At 39.4% G+C, this 16,266-nt stretch overlaps 1 protein-coding gene across 9 annotated transcripts in view; it reads left to right on the top strand.

The window, feature by feature from the left end:
- Positions 1–16,266, top strand: part of AOPEP (aminopeptidase O (putative)) — a 370,314-nt gene that overhangs the window by 233,699 nt on the left and 120,349 nt on the right. For all 9 annotated transcript variants that reach the window (XR_009008562.1, XM_057547855.1, XM_057547852.1 and 6 more), the window contains exons 8-9: positions 11,177–11,279; positions 11,930–12,037. Coding sequence is in view for 8 of the 9 variants with exons in the window: in XM_057547855.1 (XP_057403838.1) it covers positions 11,177–11,279; positions 11,930–12,037 (211 nt within the window). In the remaining variant the exon portion in view is untranslated. The remainder of the gene's footprint in view (positions 1–11,176; positions 11,280–11,929; positions 12,038–16,266) is intronic.

Raw genomic sequence — 16,266 nt, 5'->3', positions numbered from 1 at the left:
AGAATGAAGTTAGACCCTCTGCTTCATACCACATACAAAAATTGACTCAACATAGATCAAAGACCTAAATGTAAGAGCTAAAACTATAAAACTATTAGGAAAAAAGCCATAGGTATGAGTCTTCATGAACTTGGTTTAGGTAACAGTTTCTTAGATATGACACCTAAAAAGGGTCAAAAATCAAAGAGGGAAAAATATCAATAAATTGAACTTTATCAAAATTTCAAACTTTTGTGCTTCAAAGGACTCTATCAAGAAAGTGAAAAGACAACACAGAATGGGAGGAAATATTTGCAAATCATATATCTGAGGGACTTGTATCCAGGATATATAAAGAACACTTACAACTCAACAGTGAAAAGGCAAATAACCCAATTTAAAAATGGTTAAAGGGTCTAAATAGACATTTCTCCATAGAAGATAAACAAATGTCCAATAAGCACATAAAATGCTCGACATTATTAGCCATCAGAGAAATGCAAATCAAAGCCTCATTGAAATACCACTTCATACCTACTAGAATAGCTATAATGAAAAAGACAGATAAGAACAAATGTTAGTGAGGATTTGGAGAAATTAGAACCCTTATACACTGTTGGCAGGAATGTAAAATGGTGCAGCTCCTTTGGAAAGCAGTCCAGCAGATCCTCAGAAGGTTAAACGTAGAGTTACCATACAAACCAGCAATTCCACTTCTAGGTATATATGAGACATGAAAACACATAAGTCCGTACAAAAACATGTACATGAATGTTCATAGAAGCATTATTCTTAATAGCCAAAAAGTGGAAACAACCCACATCCAGTAAGGGATGAATCGGTAAATAAAATGTGTTATATTCATACAATGGAATATTAATCAGCCATAAGAAGGAACTGAACTACTGATATGTGCTACAAAAATGGATGAATCTTGAAAACATTATGCTATCTGAAAGAAGCTAGACACAAAAGGCAACATGTTGTATGATTCCATTTATCTGAAACATCCAGAATAGGCAAATCTATAGAGAAAAGAAGTAGATTAATGGTTACCAGGGGCTGGGAGAGGAGGAGAAAATGGAAAGTGACTGCTTATAGGGTTTCTTTTGGGGGCGATGAAACTGTTCTGGAATTAGGTACTGGCGATGGTTGTACAACCTTGTGAGTATACTAAAAACCACCGAATTTTACATGTTTCAAAAGGTGAATTTTATGATATGTAAGTTATATCTCAATTGTTTAAAAAAGAGAGGGATTGATAGAAATCATTGGATGTTTTATAACATCACTGTAGCCTTAGCAGGGTTGACCAGCAATTGTCCAAGGAGAGATGAAAGAAGAAAGTATGGCAGCAGGCAACTGCTGTCCTCAGGGCATTGCATGAGACCTGAGGAGCCATTTCCAGTGCTGGATGCCAGGAAGACTTCTCCATAGTGTCTGTGGTATAACAACCCCTCATAGAGATGATTCACTTCCAAGAAAGCATCCCTCAAGTACAAGTGTATATGCACCAGTGTGTGTGTTAGTTTTTTCCACCCCCTGTAATCCTGACTATTGTTCTGTTATCGATGCATGCAGGTCCTTTTTTTTTAACTGCTCCAGAATATTCCAGGGTATGAATACTCCATGACTGACTAACCATTTGTTAACCATTGGACATGTTGGTAATTTCTAGTTTTTTGCTTTTACTAACCATACTGTGTTGAAGAGTTAATGTATGAATGTTAAATGTAAGACCTAAATATAGTACACAGTTGCCCACAAGACTGAGAACAGAGCTGCTCTCCCAACTATCCGTCCTGTTTTACATCCTGGTGTGTGTTGGGCTTCAAACTCATGCAAGCCCTGCACCCGCTGCCACCTCTAAGTCCCCAGCACTGTGCCATCCTCCACGGAGGAGGGAAAAGTCCTTCTCCAGCTCCCACAGACCATCTGCTCCTCTTTGAGTCATAAGATGAGACGATCCTTCCCATTATCTCAGCACACAGCACCACACATGCTGTTAGTGTTCAAAACGTGCTTCTAATCTCCCCTTGTAAAATGAAGTCAGCATTTGTCTCATTTGTCTCTTTCCAAGATAAAGTCATGGAGTTTTTTTTGACACATTACAAAAAAAGTTTTCCATTTTTACCCTTTCTACTTTTGCTTCCTGTAACTTTCAGGTTCTGTATATCCCTGTGTTCTGAATGTGTGGAGCAGACTGACAGCCTGTGCTTCATTATGATCACCTTAGCCCTTTTTAACCCGGCTTATCAGGATACTAGTTCAGGTATATTGCATATGCACCTCTCAAACACAACACTGTAAAAAAGATAATGAGAGCCTTGTGTTGCTTGGATCCTATACTCTTTAGCTAAGTCTATCCCTGAATATGTGTGGTTGAATAAAATTCAGTTATGGTTCCTCTAATTCATTTAGGTTTTTTTTTTTTTTTTAATGAAAATCACCCTTTGTGGATTTAGCAAACCCAAGGCTGCATAGCAAACTTACTGACTCCACTGCAGCAGATGAATGATGTTTTACTTCTAAATGCTGCAGCTTAAATATACTCTGGGCTCTCTTATCTCATACAGTCATAGAATATTAGGGTCAGAAAGGGCCTTAAAAGTGATTTTGCCTAGCCTTCCATATCCCTGACAGACAGCCACCTAGCTTCTACGTGAGTATTCCCAGCATCCAGATCTCACTGCTTCAGCAAGCAGCAGCTTCCGCATGGGAACAGCTTATATTAGAATGGGCTTCCTTGGATCGGGCTGGAAGCTGCCTCCCTATAAAGTCTGCCCTGTCCTCTTAGCCCTTACCTCCAGAGTTGCACAGGATTCGCCTTGTTCTCACACAAACAGTCCACATGTCTGAAGACCATAGTCTTTCCTTTTCTAGTCACTAGGTCACAGGGTTGGGAGAACGGTTCCCTTCTTGGGCTTGGTTCCTTGTTGTTCTCTTTGTTGGCAGTGGCCGTCTCCAGATGTGACACCTGAACTGAATATAGCACTCTGTTTGAGGTTACACCTGTGAAGAGTGTAACTATTATTGCTTCCCTTGATCTGGATAATCCAGAAAAGAAAGGACAAGCATTAATAGGATTAGTTGAAAGCACTCACATATACACCGTATTTCATTTTTAAACCTAGTATCATACGCCTTCTCAGGGCAGTCTTAGCATTTCAACTCCCATGCATTTTTTTCTCCTTGGTTACACTCATTGAGTGCTTCCGATGCGCCAAACATTATTCTAAGCACTCTATGTACATTTGTCTCATTTAATCCTCACAGTGGCCCTATGAGATAGGTACTGGTACCGTCTTCCTCCGCATTTCATAGATGAGGAAGCAGATGCGTATAGCAATTGACCACCTTTCTACCGCTAGGGCGTGGCAGAGCCAGGATTGCAAGCAGAGGCAAGTCTGGCTCCAGAGCCCAGCTCTCCATGATGTCTGCCCCCGTTCCCAGCAGGACTGCCCGTTACACCTCATTGTTCCCATTGATCCCACCTACTATTATGTTCATTGTTTTGGAAGCCACATCAATCACCTCTTGCTACATGTTGAGTTTACAGACAATTTAATATACTAAATCTTTTTCATAGGTAAATACTAACTTTTAAAAGCCTCATTGTCCTTACTAACTATTGTTTTTATTAATTTTGGATCCTCATTCCAGCCTGTGGTTGCTGTTCTTGACTGTAGATGCTGTCAGTCAACCAGCTAGACTTCCAGACTCGACTTATTTGCAAATTTGTTAAGCCAATAAGTCATCATTCCTTGGGCACAGCCCTAAGGACTCCCTCCTGGTTATAGCAAGTAATTAACCAACAGCCTTGGGGTTCTGTTTCTGAACCTTCTATAAAGCCATGAAACAGCCACCATATGCTAACCACCACATCCATTCTGCCAGCTGCCAGAAGTCAGGATGCCTGATACCCACAGTGAATTTCTGGAAGTGGCCCTCAAGATCCCATGCAACCTCCTTGCAGTCCATTATTTTCTAAGTGCTCACAAACTATCTGTTCAATACCTAGTCACAAATTTTGCCTCCCCTCCTCTTATTCCCTCTTCTTTTGCAATCAGAATAACATTTGTCTATCTCCATCAGCCCCCTTCCCATCGTCTCCATGATTTGACACCTCCAGGGGCCTGTGATTGCAGATGGAAGTTTTCCAAGCTGTGGCATGTCCCTCACCTGGTCCTGGAGTCAGAACTCCTTTAAAGGATGAAGGAGCCCTCTCCACCGGTACCAAGGATCAGTTCCCAAGTATGAAACATCAGTTCCCACATAACAGTGCTTGTTCTACCATGTATAGTTTGAAAATTATTCTCCTTGGCAGGAAAGTTGAAGCAAAGTGGGAGTCAAGTAGTTCTATTCGTTCTGTCACCCCTTAACACATGGTCTTCTTTAGGCTCCAAACATCACTTCAAAAGCCCTTTTTGTTGCCCTGGGCACTCTCCCTTAGCACCGACTCATTCTGAATTTCTGCCTTCCTGGCAATGATTTTACTGCTTCCCAGCTCTTGTAGTGAGCTTTCTCCAGCATCCCCCCTTTCCTCTTTTGTGCATGTCCTCTGACAACCCGCCTTATCAGAAACCTCCGGGGCACTTCTTGCTCTCTGTTTTCTTCTTCGTCTCCTTTGAAAACATGTGCAAATTACCTCTTGGTGTGTTGAATATGATGGTATACTGCTCAGACTATTGTATTAGTCTGTTCCATGTTTTTTTTCTTTTTAGGGGGATTTCATTTCTTAGAAAGGAATTTCTGATTTATGACCATTCAAAACCTGAGGACTATTTTGGGTTTTTATGAATGCTCATTACTTCCTGCTTTTCTAAGTTTCACCGTTCATTTCCCTGCCCTGCTTAGCAAAATTTGAGGAGTTTTTTGTGTTTTCCGCAGTTCTAACTACAGAGTCTTTTCTTGTCACCCTCGTCAGCAGCTGACTTCTCCTTTCACCATCAGGGGACAGAATATACCTTCTTCACTTTCCTGTGGCTCCTTGGAGAGATGTCTCTTTCTGTCTTAAATCATTTTATCAATTGCCTTTTTCAGCACTGGAGTGATATCTTGCTGTGTTTGCTATAGGATACTGGTCCCCGATGGGAAAAACCTTCATGCTGGGTAGCTGTTAAATCCATTGTGAAAAGCGCACAGATAATCAAACTTGCCAAACACCAGTAGCTTTGACACGATACAGCTTCATCAGTTAAAGATGTGCACAGCCTTTTGTCCAGTTCTCTTTGGTAGCACTGTCCAAAGGCAAGGCAGTGGCGAGTGTTCATTATACACATTTTATAGATGGAAAAATTGTTGCAAAAACAAATGGAGGACATAAAATTCCTGTACTTTCAATCATTCTGCCTCCATTTTTCACCCAAAATTTTAGTAATCTTTTCACAGAGTGGTATAGACTGGGGGGGGGGGGAGGGGGAGGGGTGTCAGGAATACGCCCATACCTAGCTTTCTAGAATTTTAAGCAACACCTGAAATTTGTTGTTTCTTTTTATTTGTTTTCTGATGATGATGCAACAAGGAGCAGGCTTACAGACCAGCCCCTGAAAGGTTTATGCTCAAAATCGGGCGTCTCGCAAAGGGAAGGTGTACGGCCACATTTATGTGCCTAGTCTTTTTTAAAAAAACTTTTTATTTTGGAATAATTTTAGACTCGCAAGTAGTTACTAAAATAATAGAGTTCCTGTGTACCCTTCCCCTTGCTTCCCCCAACGATAACATCGTACACACCTAACTATAGGGTGATGTTTTTCTAACGTCTTTGCCTGTCAGAGGAAGGCTTAGCTGGCACTCCCTGACCCCAATCAGTATTCATTATGACGAGATTAGCATCATTTATATTGTGCTTACAAAATGCCAACAGGCACTCTGGCTAAGCGCTTTTAGACACTGCAACAGCCTAATGAGGTGCCACGGTCGCTATCATTGTCCCCTTTTTACAGATGAAAACTGGCCTTTATGGGTTGCCTGACTCACTCAAGATTACGTGGCACTTAAGTGGCAGAGTCAAGATTCTTAACCCAGTGTGTTATGCTGCTTCCCCAGGAGATCTCACTTGTGCGTTTGGAGCTCAGAGGTCTCCAGGGGTCTCCACAAAGGTAGTATTTAACTTCCTCTGTTACTTCGGGGTGAGTGAGGCCCTGCTCCCGGACCCTCAAACCTTGTGGGGCAGCTGCCACTGATAGAGCAGGGATGTGAGAATGCTGATTAATCCCTTTCTGTCTCATTTCTGGGATGCTTCGTCCCTGGCTCAAGCACTACAGTGGCAAGTTTATAGATGAAGCTATCTCGTGGCTCTCACTTTTACTGCCAAGGAGTACAAGAAAGAGAATGCTGGCAGACGGCCCGTCTGGGCTGTGGCAGAGCAGTAGGTGTTCAGATCTAGGCTGACATGCCTGAGCACCTTTCAGAGGCGTTTTCTCAGATCCCACCCTTGGCGATAGCCCTGCAGAATCGGTTCTTTCTTCAGGAGGTTTGATTCCAAATCAAATCATGTGGATCAAATATCACTGCCATCTGACAGCTTTTTAAATGTCCATATTGCTTCTGTGAGTGCAGTGGAAAAGGAAGGAGGTGGGCAGGGAAAGGTCATGCTAATCTCAGTTGTTACATTTGGTGCCAGGTACAACAGAAACCAAGGGCATCTAAGCCCAAACGACCTTGGTAACTTGATCTCTCACATTCCATGTATTCCAGCCAAGGAAATAAACACTGGTGTAAAATGTTGAAGAGATGCTTAACACTTTTACGTTACAAAGTGCTTTTATGTTATCTGAGCCTCATCACACTCTTTACAGGTGAGGAAATTGAGCGTTAAGGGAGAGTAAACATGTTGTCTGAGGTTCTCCACTTAGTTTTTGGCAAAACCGAGTTGGGGGGCCTGGATCTTGGGGAAGCCCCAGAATGCAGCAAGGACTTTGGTGTTCCATGGACCTGGGTTCTAGCCTCAATTCTACCACTAACTAGCTTTGTGGTCGTCTCCAGGCCTCACTTTCCTCCACTTTTAAATGGGCATCGTCACAGTACCTGCCCCACAGGTTCTTGTGAAGGTAGAAGGACATGATACATAAAAAGCTTGGCAGAGTACCTGGCACAGGGAGATAACAGGAATGGTAGCTATTAGTATTGGTTCAATTCTCCATCCATTAGGAATGAATCTGGCTTCAACTAATAGAATAGTAAAGCAATGTTGGCTTAAACAAATAGGGGTTACTTTTCTCATACAGTGAGTGTGAAGGCAGGCAGTCTTGGGCTGGCCAGCAGCTGAATGGTACTATCGAAGACTGTTTACCTTCTTTCATTCCATCCGGGTCTCCATAGCATGTTGGTTTGCTGCCTCATGATTGCAAAGTGGCTGCTGTAGCTCCATCCACCATGTTTGGGGGAAAGAGGAATAGTACTAGTCATATTTCCCCTTTTGTAAAGAAAGCAAAAGCTTTCCCAGAACCCCACTCCCAACTACAGCAGACATCTGTTTTTGTCTCATTGGCCTGGACTATGTCTTCTGACTCTCTGTAACTTCAAGGACACCTGGAAAGTGAGTGTTTACCTTTTCAGACTTAATTGTACAAGTGGCAAGAAAGAAGGGGGATGAGAATGGGAGTAGACTGAGCCAACTGTATTTGCCACAGCTCTTCCTGCCTCTTACAATGTCCTTAAAAAAGTTTTTTATTTAATTGGTCCTCAGGTGTAGAGAGCTTAGTTAACCCTAGTCATGTGTTCATGGCACATAAACAGCAAAGCCCCTTTTCTAGACTGATTCCATTTTATTCTCACAAAATGTGTACTGTTTCATGTGCATCTATTTTTTCTTAACTTTTTAATGGAAATATATGTAAACTGTAGTGCACAGATATTTCTAGATGGCTCAATAGATTTCTACTATTTATCCTCATGAAAGCACCACTCAGATTAACATAGAGTTAATCCCACCATCCCAGAAACTTTCCTCTTTTTTCCCCACTCTGTTAATACTCTCTCCCAAAGGTAACCATTATTCTGATCTGTATCCTCATAGATCTGTTTTGCGTGTTCTTTGACTTCATTTAACTGGAGTCATACATTTGTATGTAGTCTTTTTGGGTGTGACTTCTTTCATTCACCTGTGAGAGTCATCTATTATTGTAGGTAGTGGTAGTTCATTTGTTTCCTGCTTTCTCTCTGTGCTTTGTCTCCCTGCACAGACTTGGAGTAAGTGGTATTATGAGAACCAGAATAGCACAGAAATGGAAGTCACCCTTTTTCCACTTGTGGAGTATCTTTTCCTCATAAAAACCGCCCCCTTTGATTTCTCACGAAGCTCGCCTGGGCACTGCCCTCTCCCGCACCGTGTCTACTTTAAAAGGAATCTCTTGGGGATTTGTACATTTGCCTTGGATGCTGTCAGCATAAATGAATTTTCTTGAACACTTGGAGAGGGTGGAAGAGGAGAGTAAGAGAGGGATACTTTCTGGAAGGACATTTTTAGTCAGAGGAAAAAAGCACCAACTAAAGTCATCATCTGAAACTTGAGCCTGGAAACCAGCCTTTGGAGCAGAGATTTAGGTTGGTCTTCTGTGTTCCTCCCCTTCTAACAGTCTCCATTTAGAGCTCAAGGGCAAAAGAAACTCACAGGAACTCTGTCTCTCTTGGGGCTGGGAAAACTGGTTTGAATTCAGGTTGACACTGAGAAGTCTTCCTCCCCCTAAGGTGTCTGGCAGGCTTTCCTATCAAAACCAGCATGGCTTTCTTTGTAAAAACACTCAACTCCAGGACAAACTTGAGAGCAGGAATAAAGCTGATGCTTTTCAATGGAGTCTTAAATCAAGATGAAAGGGACTAACTAGTTATTCCTGCAAGGATGGTCACGTCTGTAAGTCAGGGATCAACTAGAAAAATTCAAACTATGCAGTTAGCTCTAGTGGCTGGTCGTCATCGTCTCTCCTTTAGGTATCTGCTGGTTCTGAGCCTGTGTCTGCTGAGATAATGTACTAGAACATTCAACAGAGACTTAATCAGGGGTTCTTTGCTCGGCAGCTAGAGCACACTGCAAAGGGACTGATTTGGCAAACTGGGTCATCCTCAGGCACTGCCATTCAGGTCCAGCACCCTTCCATGTTTGTCTGCGGGCATATAGGATTAAGGGGATGAACCATTGAAATCTATTGCCTCTAACATCAGATGACCAACCTTGAATTTAGCAATATTTATTGCTAACTTTAGAAATTTTTATTAAGTTTATTGAGTAATTTCTGTATCCCTAGCCCTCGCTAAGGGCTTTGCATATATTATTTCAGTTATTCCCCAGGTGACCTGGGGAGATAGGTAAGGTTATCACCATTTTTGCAAGTAAGTAAATTGAGGATTAGAGAATTTAAGTAAACTGCTACTAAGTAACAGGTAGTAAGGAGTAGGATTGAGAGTCAACACTAGGTCTCTCCGATTCCAAATGCTGTGTACTTTGTAACACTAAGTACCTTTTAAAAACAACCCCTCGCTATATATACAATGAAATACTACTCAGCCATAAAAAGGAATGAAATAATGCCATTTCCAGCAACATGGATGGATCTAGAGATTGTCATACTAAGTGAAGTAAGTCAGAAAGAAAGACAAATACCATATATCACTTATATGCAGAATCTAAAATATGACACAAGTGAACTTGTCTATGAAACAGAAACAGACTCACAGACAGAGAGAACAGACTTGTGGTTGCCAGGGGGGAGGGAGGTGGGGGACAAATGGATTGGGAGTCTGGGATTAGCAGATGCAAACTATTATATATAGGATGGATAAACAACAAGGTCCTACTGTATAGCATTGGGGACTCTATTCAATGTACTGTAATAAACCATCGTGGAAAAGAATATGAAAAAGAATGTATATATGTGTATAACTGAATCACTTTCTGTACAGCAGAAATTAACACAACATTGTAAATCAACTATACCTCAATAAAATAAGTTTAAAAACAACAGCAACAAAAAATAAATATATAAATAAAAATGGGGACTTCCCTGGTGGTCCAGTGGTTAAGACTTCATCTTCCAGTGTAGGGGGTACGGGTTCGATCCCTGGTTGGGGAGCTAAGATTCCCACATGCCTAGCAGCCAAAAAACCAAAACATAAAACAGAAGCAAAATTGTAACAAATTCAATAAAGACTTTAAAAATGGTCCACATCAAAAAAACTTTAAATATATATATGTATGTATATATGTGTGTGTGTATATATATATATATATATATATATATATATATATATATATAAATAAAAATAACCCCTTTCCTTTCTGATGTGCCGGCCCTTTTGTCAGCCCTTGCCTTCCCCTCACCCCAGCACATGCTCTTCAATGTTTGTCCAATAAGCGACTGGTTTTCGAACAGCTAAAAGCTGTAAATACCTTGTCATTTACTTTGAATTTAGTTAGTTGTTGAATTGTCACTGTAACACAATTATATTTTATTAAGGGAATATTTAAAAATATTTAAAACCATAGAGCATAATGGAAAACACTGATAGATAACAAGGAGACATCATTGGTTTCAATCCTTAATGTCGCCGTGAAGCAAAACAAGCCATGAGACCTTGGATACAGACTTAATTTCTATGTGCCTGTTTCCCTCATTTGTGAAATGAGGAGGTTGAAGCATGTGATTACTAATGTCTCTACCTGTTCTGAAAACATGGGCCTCTGTGACTTTTCTTGTTTTGTTTTTGTGGTTCTAAAATGGCTTTAGAGTATGAATATTTCTTAAAGGAGCCTTAATTACTAAATGCAAATCAAGAGGAGTAGATAACATTGGGGCTTTCAGAGTTTTTTGGAAAAGATATAAGTTCTTTACTCTTCCAAGTAAAGCTACGTTTTCCATTGCATTTCCCAGTCCAACATTCCCACCAAAAGAAAAGTGTATAGTTTCTTAAATAATTCATGTTGGAGCTGAGATTCCTTGAGGGTCTGGCAAGATTTAATCTTGGATAAGATGATGTAGAATACTGCCAGTAGCCAACCTCAGGTTGCCAACCCAGATATAAATCCCTCCCTATTCAGTATATGCATTTATAACATAAACCATTTTAAATTATACCTGGTACTATTGAGTAGAATTAAGACGCTGTTGGGCAACTCTGGAAATAAGAAATAAGGCGATATTATGGTCTAATTAGTTAAGAATATGCTATACTTAAAGAAAATTTTACGGCATCATTTTAGACCCAATAAAGAGAAAACTGGCCACGTGAGTGACTCAGGATCATCTGTCATCAAACATGGGCTCAATCCGGAGAAGGTCTTCATGCAGGTTCATTATTTAAAGGTAAGCATATCTGAGTGGCAGAAGCCAGTTATTATGGTGCAGCACTTTTTAGATTTTACATATAAACAGTGAAGGTTAGTAACATGGTTGGGGCAAAACAAAAAAATCACCAACATTGTAATGACATTTGACTGAGCAGATTCTGATTGTCCAATAGTTAAAGCATTTCGTACCCAAATAATGAGGCATGAATCAAAGGAAGCTGAACTGTTCCCTTCCCTGTACCTCCCTTCTCCCTGCTTCATGTCAGCTTCGAAGAGCAGAATCTTAAAATTGCTGTCAGGTTCCGCCTAGAAGATAGGAGTGATTTAAAAAAGTATTCTAAGTTGTAAAGGCCTTTCCTGATAGCTGAGGGAGAGAGGAGCTGGGCCCCTCTTCCCTTCTGGTCCATGATGGACATCCAGGCTTCACGTAAGCCAAGGATAAACAAGATGGTGATACCATTAATAGATCAGTTGAAAGCAGAGTAGTTGGTCCTTAAGTACCAGACTCGACCTTACTGGTAAGAATATAAAGGGCTGCCTGGGACAGGTCAGGCCAAACTTTCTAGATGAGCATAAGGTGCTGGTGGGTAGGTTAGAGTTGACTTTGTAAGCATTTTTCTGATGAACACATGATAAGTATCTTTTTTTCTTCTTCCTTTCTTTTAGGGCTATTTCCTTCTCCGGTTCCTTGCCAAAAGACTTGGAGATGACACCTATTTTTCATTTTTAAGAAAGTTTGTGCACACATTTCATGGGCAGCTGATTCTTTCCCAGGTAATTTACAAGTCCTTGTGAGTCCATGATATACAATTGGAGGAGGTGTAGCTTGTGGCGACTAGATGATGTGAATTTTAAAAAGTAGGGAAATTTTAATACAATAGGAAAAATAGGAAGTTAATGAAGTGGACACAGGGAAGTGTTGTTTCCAGGAGGGTGATCTCCACGTAGTTTAGGACAGACTGTAACCCAAAGCTGTCCTGTGCACGGTGATGTGGGTAGTTGCACCTTAAGTGACCTTGAAAACAAAAACGAAACAATCCTGCTCTCCCCTCCACCTGGAATGAGCTTTGCAAGGTTGGCTCCTTGTCCTTTGTCTCAGCATCAGTGCCACAATCTCAGAGTCACTCCAGCCTAGCAGATATGCATTCACCCAGTTCTTCTCTAACCTTTGCCTTTTTCATTGCCTTCATTGCCGTCACCATTCTTCACAATTATATTTTCCTTTACAGGTCCATTGTTTCTTTTCTCTCTCCTCCATTCTGTGCATAAGCTCAACAAGGCCACGCCAGTACTAAGTACTAGTACTTTATTTCACCAGTACTTAGTATATGATTCACACACAGTACATACACCATATATATTTGATAAACAAATAGATTAAAGACAAGATACACTGAAATATTCAGACAGTCTGGCCACAAAACTGTCGGAGAGAGACTCTGTCAGTTTATATGGCTGTCAGGCCGAGCTGCACATAGCAAGAAAGTTAACAAAGAGGGAGAGGCTCTGAAAACAGTGCTCGTGGCTGATAGAGAATAAAGGATGCAGTCCCAGCACAGACTGGACTGATGTGTATTTTTGATTTTTGACAGTTGTGCTCATATACAGTTTTGAAGTCAAACTGTGCACAATGTTAGATGTAAAGGATGTACATGTATAATCTGAACATATGTGCAAGGAATAGCATGAGTGTAACAAAACTAGATACCCGTTCCGTGTCTCTACCCTCTTCTTATTCTTTGCTTGAGGGGAGGGGGGCGGTATTCCTAAACATGTATTTGGAAAGGCAGCTTGAAAACTGGCTCAGGAGTCTTATATGATCAGTTGACTGGATAGCCCAAACCACTTCTCACCAAGATACTGCCGCACTGAAGGAGCGTTGGGTTTACTGTGACTTCTGAGGCTCTGATATCCGCTTGCCATGGAACACTTTGTGCTCCCTCCACCAAATTGTTCAATTTTACTTTTGTTAAACTCTTCTGAATTATAGCTTTATTGTTTTTTCATAACAGCTTTATTGACATATAATTCACACACCATAAATTTCACCCTTTTAAAGTGTACAAGTCAGTGGTTTTTAGTGTATTCACAAAGTTGTGCAACCATGACTGCTCTCTAATTCCAGAACATTTTCATCACCCCCAAAAGAAGCCCCACACCCATTAGCAGTCACTGCTCCATTTCCACCTCCCACCAGCTGTAGGCAATCACTAACCTACTTTCTATGGATTTGCCTATTCTGGGCATTCCGTATAAATGGAGTCATATAATATGCGGCCTTTTGTGACTGGCTTCTTTCATTTAGCATAATGTCTTCAAGGTTCACGTTGTAGCAGGTATCAGTACCTCATTTCTCTTTTTCAATTTTACTTTTTAACCTTTTAAATTGTGATGAAATATACATACGAAAATTTACCATTTTAACCATTTTTAAGTGTATAGTTAGTGCATTATCAATACATTGACATTGTTGTGCAACTGTCACCACCATGCATCTCCAGAACATTTTAATCTTCCCCAAATGAAACTTGTATCCATTAAACAATAACTCCACATTCTTTCCTCCCCTCAGTCCCTGGCAACCACCGTTCTATTTTCTGTCTCTGAGTTTGACTACTCTAGGTACCTCACGCAAATGGAATAATACAATATTTGTCCTTTTGTATCTGGCTTGTTTCACTTAGCAAAATGTCTTCAAGGTTCATCCATGTTATAGCATGTATCAGAATTTCCTTCCTTTTTATTTTTATTTATTTATTTATTTATTTATTTTGGCCGCGCCACACAGCTTGCGGGATCTTAGGTCCCCGACCAGGGATTGAACCCTCAGCAGTGAAAGTGCAGAGTCCTAACCACTGGACCACCAGGGAATTCCCTTCCTTCCTTCCTATCAATATTTCATTGTATGCATATACCACATTTGGTTTATCGATTCATCCATTAATGAACACTTGGGTTATTTACACCTCTTGGCCCTTGTGAATAATGTTGCTATGAACATTAGTGTACAAACATCTGTTTGAGTCCTTGCTTTCAATTCTTTTGAATATATACCTAGAAGTGGAATTGCTAGATTATGTGGTATTCAGTTTTTTGAGCAACTGCCATATTGTTTTCCACAAGGGCTGCACCATTTTACATTCTCACCAGCAATGCACAAGGGTTCCAATTTCTCCACATCCTCACCAACACTTGTTGTTTTGTTTTTTTTGATAATAGCCATCATAGTGAGTGTGAGTGGTATCTCATTGTGGTTTTAATTTGCATTTTTCTGGTAACTATGCTGAGGATTTTTTCATGGACTTATTGGACATTTGTATATATTTTTTGGAGAAACGTCTATTGAGATCCTTTGCTGATTTTTTATTTGGGTTGTCTTTTATTGAGTTGTAAGAGTACTTTATATATTCTAGATTCAAGTCCCTTATCAGATAAATGATTTGCAAATATCTTCTTGCCTAATTAAAAGTTACTCCTATGTTTTGTTCTAAGGGCTTTGTATTTTAGCTCTTATATTTAGGTCTCTTATCCATTTTGAGTTAATTTTTGTATACAGTGTGAGGTAGATGGTTCAGCTTCATTCTTTTGCATGTGAATATCCAGTCGTCCTTCTGCCAGTCCCATAGCAAGTTTGGAAATTATTGCTTTTTCGACTGACACATACTCATTATAAAAAAAAAGTAATAAGCGGTACAGAAAAGTACAAAGAAGAATGTAAAATATCATTCAAAATCTCACCATCCATAATTACCTATAATTAATATTAGGTGAACATCATTCGAGAAATTGCACTCCGTTTCTTTCTCTCTTTCTATATATTATATATGATATGTATACACGTATCTATGTGTATATGGGTATATAGTACATATGTATGTGTGTTTGTGTATGATTGTACACACATGTATAGATACAAAGACATATTTAGAAATAATTTTCTAAAAATATGATTATATTATATGTGCTTTTTAATGAAATGTTTTAAATTTCATTTTACTTGGATTTAACACATGAAAAAGAAACTAAAGTGAATATAAAAGACTTTCTTGAACTTCAGAGAAATATAAGAGAGATCATTTCCTAAAAGATTCTTCAATTACAGAAAATCTTTAAGAGATTGAAATTGCTAGTTTTTTTCTCTTTAGATATATATCTTATTTTTAGAAAGCATCAGTTTTTTCTCTTATGTAAAAGATGAGGAAACCAGTAGTTATGTACTTCAACTACTTTTCCCCCAATTCTAGATTGTTCTTAATTAATATTTTTACATAGTTAAGAGATTTATATCATTTATAGTGTGTGTTGTTACTACAATATAATTTTCACATTGCATAGTCCTAGCTCTGTATGTAAAGGATTTCAGTATTCACTAACAGTCATTTTACCACGCTTCTATATTCATGAATGTTTTATTTTGATTCAACTCTTCTTTGGCTAAATTTTGTTAGCAAATTGATGTTCAAGTTGCTTGAGAATGTTTGCCTGTTGCCTTTGTATTTGAATTACAAACTGTCTGGGTATAATATTCTTGGGTCATGCTTTCATTTCCTCAGAACTTTGTGGCTATTGCTCAACTGCCTTCTGGCATTAAATACTGCTGTTGAAACTTTCAAAGTCAGTCTATTTTTTTCTCTTTATACCACTCAGATGACAGAAGAATTCTTTACCATTGATGTTTAGTAATTTAATCAAAAGTGGATTGGTGACCGTGAGTCTGCATCAGTTTTTTTCCTGGAAAACACTGTGCATTTTTAGACTCAGAATCTATTCTTCCTTCTTTCAGTAAAATTGTCTTAATTGTATCTTTGAACACATTCATTTTTTTTTTCCCTTGCAGGATTCTGAATTTCAAGGTTACTGGTTATCTGTATGTTATGTCATCTTTGTCCACCGTACTTGTTGTTTTCTAATCGCTTTTGTCTTTTTGTTCTTTATAGTATATGTTTATCTCAAGCAATATTATTTTTTATTATTAATGTTATTATTATAAAATTATTATTGTT

The sequence above is a fragment of the Balaenoptera acutorostrata genome, chromosome 6 (assembly GCF_949987535.1).
Source record: "Balaenoptera acutorostrata chromosome 6, mBalAcu1.1, whole genome shotgun sequence".
Classification (NCBI taxonomy): Eukaryota; Metazoa; Chordata; class Mammalia; order Artiodactyla; family Balaenopteridae; genus Balaenoptera; species Balaenoptera acutorostrata.
This window is presented reverse-complemented; position numbering and strand designations above follow the sequence as displayed.